Source organism: Crocodylus porosus, unplaced genomic scaffold (genome assembly GCF_001723895.1).
Source record: "Crocodylus porosus isolate Cpor-Errol unplaced genomic scaffold, CroPor_comp1, whole genome shotgun sequence".
In the NCBI taxonomy this organism is placed as follows: Eukaryota; Metazoa; Chordata; order Crocodylia; family Crocodylidae; genus Crocodylus; species Crocodylus porosus.
In genome coordinates this window covers 9,354,563-9,368,110 of record NW_017728916.1, presented here as the reverse complement: position 1 = coordinate 9,368,110, position 13,548 = coordinate 9,354,563, and the positions used below count along the sequence as shown (strand labels likewise).

The window sequence follows — 13,548 nt, the reverse complement described above, 5'->3', positions numbered from 1 at the left end:
AGGCAGGGTACAGCCTTGCTTCTGCCAGCTGCTCCAGGTAACCCTCGTTTGTTTTTTTCCCCTTTATGGTGCAATGCTTCCTCCCGCGTCTAAGCACCGGCGCTGGGCCCGGACTGCCGGAGGGGGGCTCGGGAAGCGCGGGCCACCTCTCCAAGCGGCCGTGTCAGCAGTGCTCTAGCAGCACGTAAATACTGGAGTCGAGGACTGCCTGGCTGCTCTCCAGTATTGCATTGCTGCTTGAGTGAGGCTGGATCTCGGTGCCTGCCGCAGGAGCCCACAAGCACCTCCGAGGGGGTGGGGGGGCGTCTCCGGCCCTGCTGTAGCCCTCTTCGCAATAAAGCCTGGCCCAAGAGGCAGAACCTGTGGCGTGGTGTGTGTGTACAGGCACAGTGCAAGCAGCGGGGCTTGCGAAGGGTTAAACTGTTCTGCACGGCCTCCCCCCGAGGGCCCAACCCGGATTAAAGCGGCGGGGGGGCCTGGGGAGCCTTCCACATCCCTCATGTGCCCACAGGGGCCCAAACCTGGGAGAGCAGGGAGCACCTGGGCCCGCTCTGAGGAGCCCTTCCCCAGCTTGCCCCGTGTGTCCGCGGGGCCTGGCCTTGCCGCCTGTGTCGGCCAGGGGAGCAGCGGGGCGAGCTCTGAGGAGCCCTGCCCCGGACTTACCTCAGGGCTAAACCCGGGGCGGCTGTGGGAAGCGGGTCGGCTCGTGGGGCCGCGCGCGGGCTCGCGGCCGTTGTGGGCCCGGGCCCGGCTGCGGGGAGCGGCCCCTGGCGGAGGGGAAGGGCCCGGCGCAGCGGGGGTGGGGGGAGCGAGCCGTGGGGGCGTCCTGCTCCCCCCGGCCTGGGCTTCCCTGTCCGGCCGCTCCGGCTGCCGAGAGATCCTGCGCGGGGTGCTCCGGGGGGAGCCTAAGCGGGGGGCCGCCAGCTTGGGGCTTAGTCGCTGAGAGGCTGACAAGGAGCGTGCGGGATCCCGCCGGGACTCGGTTCTGGAAAGGCGAAGTTACTCCGACTCCACAGAAGTGGTGCTTTCCCCATCCTCTTTCCCTTACAAGCCGCTAAGATTGCACCGCTTTGCTCACCGCTGTCTTTGTACCAGCGGTTCTGCTTTGGGAATGAAAGACCTGCCTTGCCTTTGACAAAAATCCCCCCCCCCCCACAGGTTAGGCTTGGGGCAAAGATGTAGGCTAAAAAGCATCTCTCACTAATGACATGACCTGATTAATAATTCAGGTGGAAGAGTGATGAGGAGGAGATGAGCTAAATGGTGGGCTTCGATGTAGGCTGGGGGATCAGGCGCAAGGAAGGACTGGAGAAAAACCACGGGGGCTGTAGCCTGCAGAGGTGGGAGGAGAAGGGTGGAGTGGGACTGAAGCGTCCCTAGGCGAAGGACAGGGATTGGAGCCTTGAGTTTTAACAAAGGAGGGATGAAGGCGTGATGGTTTAAGCAACGTGAGCTTGGAAGAGGTGGTGGTTTGGACGGGGAGAAAACGCACAAGGACAGGCTAGCGCAGAGGGCATGGGGCCGTGCAAAACACGGGGGGACGAGGTGCCGGAGGACAGGACTGCAAGAGGAGGAAAGGGAGAGACAGATGGAGCGAGCCCCAGCCGGCGGCTGGGCTCGGCACCTGATCGTGACACCCGCTCCAAGCCTGGGGAACTCCTGCACGACAACGCCGAGTTTCCAGAGCTTTCATAATGACAGCAGAAGCCTGACTTTTCTTCCTCTTTTCACGGCACTGGCTGCACCTTACCGAGTCTGGATCTGCAACGGCGTTGGGAGATTTTGTAGAAAGCGGGAATGAATTCAAAGCGAAAAACGCCGCCTGCAGCTGGCACCGTTACAGGTGAAGCAGCATCATTTTAGGATTCAATATACTGCATTTTAAAAGGTGAAATGAGGTGCTGGGAGGCACCGCTGATACTGTGGGGCACCAAGTCCATCAATTTTGGACATGAATTCAGAATTTGGAAGTAGTTTCTGAAGGTGAATTCATTCACAGCAGAGGTGCTGTCCCGCGAAGATATGGAGAACAAATCCTGCGCTTTGTATAGGGGGGAGAATTCGACAAGCTTGCCTGCATAGAGGGCAGCAGGATCTGGCCCGTGGTGTAATAATCTTTAGATAGCCCTATGTAAAATTCCCAGAGGAGGTGACATTGCTTTTCTGTTAAGTGCAGCATAACTTCAGCAAGCAGAGCACAACGCTGCATCCACTATTTAAACACACCTGCAAGTTACTGGCCTCACACTTTTTAAAGCTTTCAACTTCAAAAAATCACATTCAGGAGCAGAAAACAAGGCTTTATAAACCCTAAGGGGAAAAAAGCCTTGATTTCATACTCTCTTTTGTGAGTCTTACACTTTCACTCTTACTCTTTACAGGAGTAAATGAGTATCAGTGTAAAATCTGTAGCTGCTGCTCACCGTACAGTGGGAAAACCTAAATAAGTGTTCCCAGTTTGAAACAGATGCTCCTTGATGCAGGCAATCTCATGCCCATGGGTCTGCATGGGCACAAATTACAGTAGTTGACCTTCCAACTCCTTGACTGAAACAGCAAGTCAGGCGGGTAACTGGATTTTTTTCACTTGCACGTGCAAACTGAGGACTCTAGTCACATAAAATATTTCCTACTCGCTCTGTAAAAATAGTCATTTCATATTCATGGGCATTTCAGCGACGGTCATTGAATAACGATCTTTAGTGAAAAATGTAAAGTGGAATTAATCAGAGGAGCGATACAGTCATTCAGTAATTCCGAATTCTGTGTTTCTTTCCTCGCTTACTTCATATGAGCTGTGTTCAGTGTATGAGTAGAAAGGTTTCGGACCCGCAGCCCCCCCTTCCCAAATCAGCTGCCTAAAAGTGCTCTTTTTACAGTATTACTAACGATAAGCAGTGAAAACGTGACGATTTTGTTCAAGACAGACGTCTAAGTCCAGCTGTGGTTGTTCCACAGCAAAACCTTCTCAGTAAAGCAAGCAGCTCGGTCTTACGCACAGAGAGAATTGGGTGGTGCCACTTTCATAGCTGCTTTTCTGAGCCTGATCAAACTGTACCACCTTGTTTTATAGCTGTAAAGAGATATATTGATATGAAAAAGGTGGTACCGTGGAGCCTAGAAGTTATGAAGCAAAAGACCCATAATAGAACAGATTACCCTCCCCTTCAGCATCTGTTCTCTGCTGCAGGATATGCGCCTCCTGACATGGGTTGTTATGAGCATGAATCCCGGTTTTCTCTGATTTAAGAAAATCCCCAATTTTCAGTTAAAAAAAAGCAACCCCAAATAGACATTTTTCCATGATTAAATGAAATACCACTTATAGCTAGATATAGTGATTCTATGATTAAAATGAAACACCACTATATCTATCTATATTATATAGAGATATAATATATAGATATACACCACTATAGACAGATATATGTATCATATAAAGAGCTGGATTTCTATCTGTCGTATCTTAGTGGTGTTTTATTTAAGTCATGGAAAAGTGTGGACGTGGGGTTACTTCTTTTAAAATGAGGGGGCTGGACTCAATGAGGGGGCTGGACTTGATGATCTCCCGAGGTCCCTTCCAGCCCTGATGTCTATGAAATACGAAATCTATGAAAACTGAAAAATGGGGATTTTTTAAATCGGAGAAAACCAGATCCCCTGGTTATGAGATGTCACACTTCAGCTGAGGTGGGGGTGGGAAATAAAGCAGCAATCTCAGTGAATACATGCAGCCGATAGAAAAAATGAGAGAAAGCATGCGCACCCTGCTTAAAAATAGGGAACATATTTTCCCATGGGAGATTTAAAAGAATATTTAACAGAATGATATGGTGTAAATAAACAGACTCAATTGATTTGTTGGGAGCCATGGTTCTGTCTCTTCAGAAACACGTTTGATTACTCCAGTGGAGAGGGTTTTCACTAAAGAGCTGATATGGTGCTGCATGAGAAATCAGCCACGTTGGAAAGCTGAACCCAGGCTGGAAGAGGTGCAGAGGGATCCAAAGGGTGATTTTGCAACAGGAGACAAGCAGAGCTTGACTTATTTATTCCATTTCTATGACACCCTCTGCAATGAGGGTTCAGGGCAGCTTATAGTAAGAGAGCAGAATCACTTATAAGCAGAACATTGTAAAAGGGAACTAGACTACCAGCATGGAAGAGACCCCCTAAACAGTGTCTTAGCCAAGTGTTGTTTGCCAAACGCCTGTCCACATAGGAAGGTTTTACAGTGCTTCAGGAAGATGGCTAGAGCCCGAGTTCAGACTCACAAAACAAAAACTGCTACCAGTTAGGACTGCAGCCTGTAAATACATTAAAGACGCACATGTCGCAGACAGAGAACTGCTGAAGCTAAACAATAACGTTGGCCCACGGTCTAAACTGGCTATGACTTAATTTAGGCAGGAAATTGGGAGGCTCCCAGCCACTGCAGTAATGGGGCTGTGGGAGAGCGTTTCAATTGCAGACCAGATTCTCGGCCACTTTTAAGACAGGTTGACCAGTCGCTGAAGGGGTTTATAGCGGGTGGTCCCTGCAGTAGCAGGGGGCTGGACTCAACAACCCGAGAGGTTCCTTCCAGCCCTATAGACCACGCTCCAGCCCCTCCATCCAACCGCTGGCTTTGGAAGGCAAGGTCTAGCTCAGACAAATCAACCACTCCCTTCTACTTTTTGATTTCCTTCAGTCCAAAGACCCAGGCAGGCACACACTAATACCAATATTTTGTGTTCACATTAATAGCATCCGCTGCCTCCCTTCCCTGGCCAGGTGCTCAGGACTCTCCTATACAGCTTTTGCACTTGGGAAGAGCACGTTGTAAATCTTCACCAAGCAACCTTGTCTTATTTCAGCTCTTTCCTTAGAGCTGGCCTTTGACTTTTTCTCTTCAAAGAGCCTGGACAGCCATTCGGCAGCTCATGCACAGAGACTACAGCCTGTTATGGGGACTTGAATGGCCAAAATTCACTTGTACTCTGTTTCAGCTGATTTCTCTCATCATGCAGACCATAAGCACCTTGCAGCAGGGACTTTGCATTTGATGGTTATGCAGAACCTACGACCATGGGATCCTGGACCATGACTGGGACTCCCAGGCACTAGGGTAATACATATAAGTAATTCAGGTTTTATGCCTCGCTGTGCTGGGAGCACTGATGAAAGTCCTGGGCAGAGGGTGTGGATGCAGGAAGTGCCTCCTTTCATCAACAGCATTTCCTCTGACTACGTGAGGTGGTGACTTGAGCCGACGCCAAACAGGCATCCGGTCCAATTGTCTCCAGACGGGATGATAGCTTCTGTGCTGTGAAGCTGGGAGAGGTGCAAAGCAGGGCAAGATAATATCATCCTGGCTTTGGCTGAAGACGTGGAAGGTGCACAGCCACCAGGGAGAACAGAATCCAAGTTGCAGCAAGGGATGATCCAGCAAAGCCTGCTGCAGCAAACAAGATGACAAATGAGCTCCACAATGAAGTGGTGGCTCAGTGGTTCTGGAAAAGGAACTCACTGTGATGGGAGAAAAAGACAATTTTAAACATTTTTTTTTAAAATGGAAAAGCGAGTTCCTGCCAACCATCACAAAAGCAGCAGCTGCATTTATTTCACACAACCCCCCTCCTGAACACAGGTGGGATTCCAGTCAAACAACGGAGGGGTTCAGCCTCAGAGCATCGCTCCAAATAAAAACTCCATGTAAGTTTTTCTCATGTAAGCCATCTGATAGAGGCCAAGTTCTCACTGTACATTGTGCACGAGCAAAAACACAGCCTTACCTCTCACAAGAAAAGCATTTTTCCTTGAGTGCACAACAGGAGATGTATCAGAGATGAGGGGAAGGAAGCCAGATGAAAGATGCCCATAGGCCAAGCAGTTTGTAATCCACAGAAAGCAAGGAAGCCAACTAGCTTATACTGCCGTGAACCTGGAAAGTTACATCATCCAATATGTGACCTTCCTAATATGAAATTATTTTTTTGGTCAAATGCCTCTAGTTAAAATATTTTTGCCTGTTTCTGGGAGTGGAAGAAAGAAGAGAGGAGCAAGAAACCAGGAGAGATGCTGAAAGGAAAAACCTGTGATAAATGCAAGGACCATTTTTCAAAGGCGCCTCCCTCTGTGAGGGCTAGCATACCCTATTGCTCCTTATTTGTTGAAAACTTCAGAAATTGAGTGGTTGGGTCACAAATTGGGGGAAAAAAAAAAGACTGAATGGTGCTGAAGATCAGGCTTTTGCTGCTCTTCTATAAGTGAAAATAATTCCTTGGAAGGGATATGGCATCTGGGACAAAACCCTGGGGTGTCAGGATGGTCCCAGAGACAACCCCCTCCCCTGGGGTGTGTGCAAGCTTACGGGTCCCCCTCCCTGCTGAATGGGAATGCAGAGCTTATGATTTTGCCCAAAAATCACAATTTACCCCAGGCATTTAAGTCAAGCAACAGAGAGAACAGAAGGGTTTACTGCACACAGAAAGAAAAAGCGATCAAATGCATTGACACCAGAATATGGTAACACAGAATTGACACAATCCTTACTCTGTTTTCAGACTCCCACCCAGCCCTAGGAAAATCTCGGGGTCAACCTTCACGGAGCCAGGGAATCCTCTCCAGGGTCTCTATCTGTGGCTCCGTGACAGCACCCATTTTGCCCCAAGGCTGTTTGTTTGGGCTTTCCCAAAGTGCTCAGCCTGCCAATAACTCTAAACCTCTTCCTCTTGAAGTCACTGGGAACTGTCTCTCAAATGCAGCAGAAGTGCAGCTGGGCCAACACAGAGCACTCGTGAAAATCCTGCCCAAAGGCTTTTGCCCATCTGGCCTGACCACATCTCCAACAGGCAGTGTTCAGCAGAGGGCGATGTTCTCTGCAAAATGCAGCGACTGCACAGGCACGTTCCTGGAACTGCACTGGCAAGACTGCGCCCACGCTGTAACACTGGCATTTGAGCATCCCCTGGATTAAGCAAACAGAAATAAGCATGTTGGGAGGGTGCCAACACCAGGTGACTTTGGTTTACCGTGTTACCGCTAATATAGCGAGATTACAATAGTTTGGGCCAAATCCTGCTTTGATTTATATCCTGTGGCATTTCCATCAGAGTCAATGCAATTTCAGGTGATATAAACTGGGTGATGGATGCCACACAGCCAAGTTTCCATAGACAGTGTGCTTATGGTTGGCAATACAAGTAGATCTACATACAGAACCAAGAAAACATTTGCTATTTATTATTTTTCTGGCTGCCCCTGTGAAAGTGCAGGGTATTGAAGATAAATCCATTGCCGTTTGGGAAGAACCTAAATACCAGAGCCATGGAGAACCTACACAAATCTGTAGAGACTGGAGAATATTTGGAGGCAAGCTGCTTTATAACCTAATCCTACACAGTGAGCTGAATACCCTCACCTCTTCTTTCTCGTGGTTGATCTCAGCAGTCTTCTCCACCCCTTATCACTGTAGTCACCAAAACCTTCCCCTGACCCTTACTCACACACATGCTGCATGGAAGAGACCTCGAACCCTGAATCCTGTACTGAACAACTCGCTGTACGCAAATTGAAGATTACTTAAAAGATGCTGGCAGGTGAATTGACTAGTTGAAGATACCAAATTTCCGCTGCAACATCCAGTGATATTAGTTAAATGCCAATTATTGAGGACAGGGTAGATGCATTTACATCTGGACTAACACAGCATGATGGACCTGAGGTCTGCTGTCTGCCCTGCTTCTGTTTTAATGTGATTCAGAGATGTTTTAAAGCCTCAGCATCTAATGAACTGAGAACAGGATGAAGCGTAACAAAAACATGTCTGCCCTGAAGAGTTTTTAGCAATCCAAATCAGCTCTGGTCCAGGCACCAGCCCAAGTGACACCAGACAGCTGTTACTTGATTCCTGTTGGTTTATTCCCTCCCTAAAAGCAACAAAAATAAAACCTCACCCTTGTCTCTTCACATGCCCTTTCCCTCCCCAGTCTTCACACAGCTTCTGCCACTCCCAGAGTTGTCTCTTTCAGGTCTGTGACCCAGCTGCATACCAGCATCCTTACAGAGTCTGGAAACTATTTTGCAAACAAAAGTGGTTCTCAAACCTGCATTTTGCTTCTGAAACAAATTCAGACCCTCAGGTTAATTCACATACAGAGGGGAAAAATAGCTTTACCACCTATGGACATGTCTTCTCCTTTCACTCAGAGAGCATGTGGAACACCTTTGAGGCCCGAGCTTGCAATATGCCACTGGCATCGGAATGCAGAATCAGTCCCTGGATCATCCTGTAACACCTTACTACACCTGCATCTCCTCAGGTCTGCACTAGTGACCCAACGCAGAGCAGAGGCTGCAACGCAAGGGCTGTGGAGTTAATCAGTTAAGATGTATGATCGCAAGGCAACATGAATGTGTTTTGTTCCCCTGGCTCCCTAAGGATTTCTTCTACCATAATAATTTATAAAAGACCCCGTAACCAAACTGCACTGAATCTTCAGAAAGGTATTTGGTCAAGCTACAAAGCTTCCTTTACAATATTTTCACTTATAACCGAGCAATGAACCCAGCATAAAAAGAACAAAAAGTCCATGCCATAGAAATGTACATCTGTAGTGTTAAAGCAGCAAAATAACTTCCCCATGACTCAAATTATTAACGTAAAACTCACTAAATTACCGATGCAGGTGAGATTACCTGTTGGCATTCAAAACCAATCGTCCTTTCATGGCATACATTTAGACTTCATAAAATGTGGAACAATACTCAATTTCAAATTAAATGAATGTTTACACAGGAGGTTTTCTGTATACTTCTGAATGTTTCAGCAGCCTATATTTGGGATACAGAAGGTGTGTGTATTTAAGCTGGAGACAAAACTACAAAATCCTTTATACTAAGACTATGAAGGTAAGTATTTTCCATTTGTTTTCAGGTTAGGAATAAGTATTTTATTTCAATGTGATGCATGTATTGTTTTAAAAATCCTGAACTGCAGTAAGTCTGAACTGTTCTAGTTAGGTTAAGCTGCTGGGTAAGTTTCTTGTACTGAACAGTATCTTTTAATAAAAATAAAGGAGATAAAGTTTTCAACCAGAACAGCACTTAGGGAGGATAAACAAGTTTTCATCTATGCCATATACAAGATTTTATATGCAAAGTACAAAAAAAAAAAAAATCTCATTTTTTAATATTTCAAATTCTGTAAAAACAAGCTTTGACGTAAGAGTTTCGCAAATGTAATGGCCAGTCAGTCCACACACACAGCTAAATGAATTAAAATCTGAAGGCCCTGGAAGGAGAATGGAAGGCCGATCAAGCAGTTAGGACAATGTAATGAGACTCAAGGTCCTGAGTCCATTTCTAACTTTGCCAGAATTCCTTCATGACCATGAGCAGATGACAATCTCCATGCAGCTCCATTCCCTACTTGTAAAATGAGGATAATATCTCCACTTTTCTCAAGGGTACTGAAGATAAATCCATTGCTATTTCAGAGGAATTTCAAATACCAGAGCTGTGGAGAACATACACAAATCTGTAGAGACTGGGGAATATTTTGGGGCAAGCTGCTTTATGACCTAATCCTACACAGCCTGCTGAATACCCTCACCTCTTCTTTCTCGTGCTTTATCTCGGCAGGTTCGCCTCTGTCCCTCGCTATCACTGTAGTCACCAAATGCCTCAAACAAGTTAATAGATTTATGCTCAGAGCCCCACTGTGAAGTAGGGAACTATCATTCAATCGAGGGGAATGGAGGCAGCTAAATATTCTACAAGGTCATACCTTACATTGTTTGCACTAAACCAGGACCTTACAAGTGCAATAATTTGAGAGGTTTTATCAGTGTATCTGCTCAAATATTTCTGTTGCTTCTCTTGTGCTTTTCCAGCACTACAGAACCTACCATCTATGCCCAAAGGTAAATTTCAATGGCCAATTTCTGTCCTGGAATAAGGACAGAATATGCAGACACCATTTTATAATCTATAGCAAAATGACATAGTCACCTTCTGCATAGTACACTTAGAGGAACTCTTTGGAAAATTAACTATAAAACTGTTAGCACTTGGACAACATAAAGCACCAGTTAGTTGCATACAACCCATACTATAAATAGTCATTAAGTGATACCTGAGGTTTACAAAAGATCATCATCTACTGACTATGACTTAGGTGTAAGCTTCATTTGGTAGATAATACATGTTTTAGTTATGCCAATTAACTAGTACACCTGTAGCAGAACACACTATGCATGGACATTACAATTTCAGAGGAAGTGAAGTACTGGGGAAAAATATGGAAACACAAGTAAGTGTCAAAAGGGAAAACCTCTCTCCAAAACATGCAAATAAATTTAAATGAGCTTGCCTGGCAAGAAACGAACATTACATATTATGCCTCGTAAAGTCCATGCAATGTGATAGTCTACGTACACCGTACAAGAACTGTGAAAGTCAAGAGACTGAAAAACGTAGCAGAAAGGTGGTCTCTGGAGTAAGGTAGAAGAATTCCTGCATTCCTCAAGGTATCGACAGCACATAGACAACTCAACATAATGACATACAAAGCAAAAGATCACTCACAAAATGTTTTATTTTCAGTTGGTGTTTTTAAAGAACATTTATTTTCACTCTTTACTTTGCTAAAGCAGAACAAGGAACCGTGTTGAAACACCATTTTTTCTGAAATCTAGCCTGGTATAGAACATAGAAGCGTTTCCATATTTTTCACCCAGTATTTTATATATAGATATATAGCATATAATTGAAAACTCTGTAAAGCCACCAAAATGTACAGTCTGCCTTCACTGTTAGAAAGACTGTTATGATAAAATATCATTAGTGAGAAGCATGTTTCAAGAGCACTTTAATACATGGAATGAGTGCTGTAGGTGTATACCATTTTTTTAAAGAGACAGCCTTTATTTAAAATACTTTGTTTTGTGGATCACATAGAGCAAACATTGTAATATTTTACAGTTGTGAAAAAATATTGTAATTGCTTATCTTTAGAAGGCAATTCCATTGCCCGATGACTATTTGAAAGAACAACTGATCTATAATAAATGGGCAGTCCAATTAAAACTAATGTTTAAACACTCTATTTTGTTATTCCACTTCCTTTCAGCCCAAAAATGACATTTTTCACTCAGCCTTCCTCTACCAGCAATAAGGCAACTCCAGGAGATGTGGTCAACTCCTTGGAGATTACAGATACTGTAATTGGCTGCTCCTCATATTTTCTAACACCCCAGGGTGCAACTATCCAATAATCACAATCACTTCTGTGCAGTAATTAAAATATAAAACTTAAATTACAGATTTTTTTTAAAAAATATTTATAATAGACTTCCCTATCATAAAATGTCTTACATTTACAGTACAAGAACTAGTTCAGTTCTGGGTTGATGAGGTTTAAGCAATTTGCCACGTCAAGAGTTAAACTCTAGAGCTCACAAACAGCACAACCCATCCGGGGCAGCGATAGTCGGTAGATAGTGCAAATCAAAATAAGGAGTGCAGAACTGCACTGACTGGTTGACATTTCTAAAATAAAAACGAACAGGACAAGATTCTTATATTGTACATGCAATAAGTTAGAGTAAGCATATGACACTGAGGCTGGAACATTCGTTCTATAGCTTTAGCTGGTGTACTGGAGTTGAAGCCTGTGAAAGATAGGACTCGGTAAACAAAATGTTTCAAAGCTCTGTTGTCATAGCACTTGAACGGCGTCTCATGCTTTGTATTTCTGTTTTCCCGTCTCACTAATCACACAAATATGCTGAAACAAAACAAACAAGCTCATGTTAGAAAACTAATGCCTACGACCAAGAGCCTGGAGTTTTAGATGTGTATTCAATGCTGTGATTCCATTGAGAAAAAAATGCACCGCACGTTTTAGTGTTGCAGTTTTTGTCCAGTAATTTAACAAGATGATTTATAGAAAGCAATTTTCAAGTCTGTTTTGCATCACAGTTTGAACTCTCTTTATTCCAGAGCCTACCATCCATAGAATAACTCAGGAATTAGAGGCAACTTAATAGTTAACTCTTATTCCACATGATCTTTCTTCTCCGACTCTTCCACAACTAACAGTAAGACTTATTCTTTGTAAACAGCTGGGAGAACAAGAAGAAACCTCTTACCAAAGCTGTTGCAATATTTCACAGCTAGGCAGGAGAGGACATATAACCTGTGTTCTTCACAGAGCCTAAGTTAGTCTGACTACTGCACTGGAAAGGAGTTTTGATGTTCTGGTTTTCCCTAGGCACTGTGCATTGGTAACAGAACAGGCTAGGACATGAGTTTAAGTTTTCATAGGCAAAAATTTGAATTTGCCTTCCTCCTCCACCCTGGGATTAAAAAACAAAATCATTACTTACATTCAAATCGCGAAAGTATTCATTGTAATCTAGGGCATATCCCACAACAAACTTGTCTGGCACTTCAAATCCAACAACTGAAAAAGATCATAATTCACCGGTTTGTCAGACAAACAAATAAGATACTGTCATGCTACATTAAAAAGAGGTTTGATTTATTCCATTCAAGGTAAGATTCAAAACTTTTCAAAAAATCTAATGTGCTTCCAAGAATTAGCATATTTCCTTTACTTGTTTCACTCATCTTCTAAAGTGAAAAACAGACTAGTTCTATATTCCAATTCTCTTACAGCATCCTAATGCTGGAGGACAATATTTAATCCAAAGAAAAACCTCAGTTAAAAATGTTCTTATGAATCCAAATTCAGGTTTTATCTGAAGGTTTATTCACAAAGGAACAGTGATTTACCCAGCAATAACTGGTTCTTGGGGGCATGCTGTCCACATGGATTCTACTTCTGGTGTAAACATGTTCCAAGCACGCAAGAGTGTCTTATTGTTAAAAGCCCCCTACCCAGAGGCACAACAGGAGAGCTGGCTTGATTACCCTTGCTTTCTCAGTGCAGAATGCAGATGCTACAGAAGTATGTGATAAAGAGCTAGGAAGATAATCTGAGGATACATCTGGACAATAAATCTCAAAAGAGCTGTGGTTAACAGAGGATAACCATTCCTTCCTTGCCCAGACTGCTTATGTGGATTCTACTCCTGGGAATTCACAAGCAATGGCCTTGATGCTGGTGGGAAGAAGCAGTTGCCCTGATCACAGTTTACCTGAACAAAAAAAACCAAACACTACAGGACAACACTGCTGAAGCATGCGCCAGATGTTGATGCCTCAGCAAGGTAACAGTGCTGGGTACAAGCACAGACTGAGCTCTATGGAGGCATCTTGGAGGTATCAGAAACCTGAGCGCTTCCTAGTTTCATAGTAGCTAGGGTCAGGAGGGACCTGAAAAGATCATCTAGCCTGACCCCCTGCCACAGGCAGGAATGAATGCTGGGTTCACAAGACCCCAGACAGGTGATTTCTAGACATTAGGGCTGGAAGAGACCTCGGGAGATCGAGTCCAGCCCCCTGCCCAAAAGGGCAGCAAGTCAGCTGGGGTCATAGGATCCCAGCAAGATAAGCATCCAATTTACTCTTGAAGGTGTTCAATGTAGGCGCTTGAACCAC

The 13,548-nt window shown here is 44.6% G+C and overlaps 1 protein-coding gene across 1 annotated transcript in view; it reads right to left on the bottom strand.

The window, feature by feature from the left end:
* Positions 1-10,961: 10,961 nt before the first annotated feature.
* The window catches only part of HPRT1 (hypoxanthine phosphoribosyltransferase 1), a 29,111-nt gene continuing 26,524 nt past the window's right edge, over positions 10,962-13,548 (bottom strand). The window contains exons 8-9 of the mRNA XM_019536399.1: positions 12,372-12,448; positions 10,962-11,770 (exon numbers count right to left, since the gene is read on the bottom strand). Coding sequence (XP_019391944.1) covers positions 11,723-11,770; positions 12,372-12,448 — 125 coding nt within the window. The 3' untranslated portion in view covers positions 10,962-11,722. The remainder of the gene's footprint in view (positions 11,771-12,371; positions 12,449-13,548) is intronic.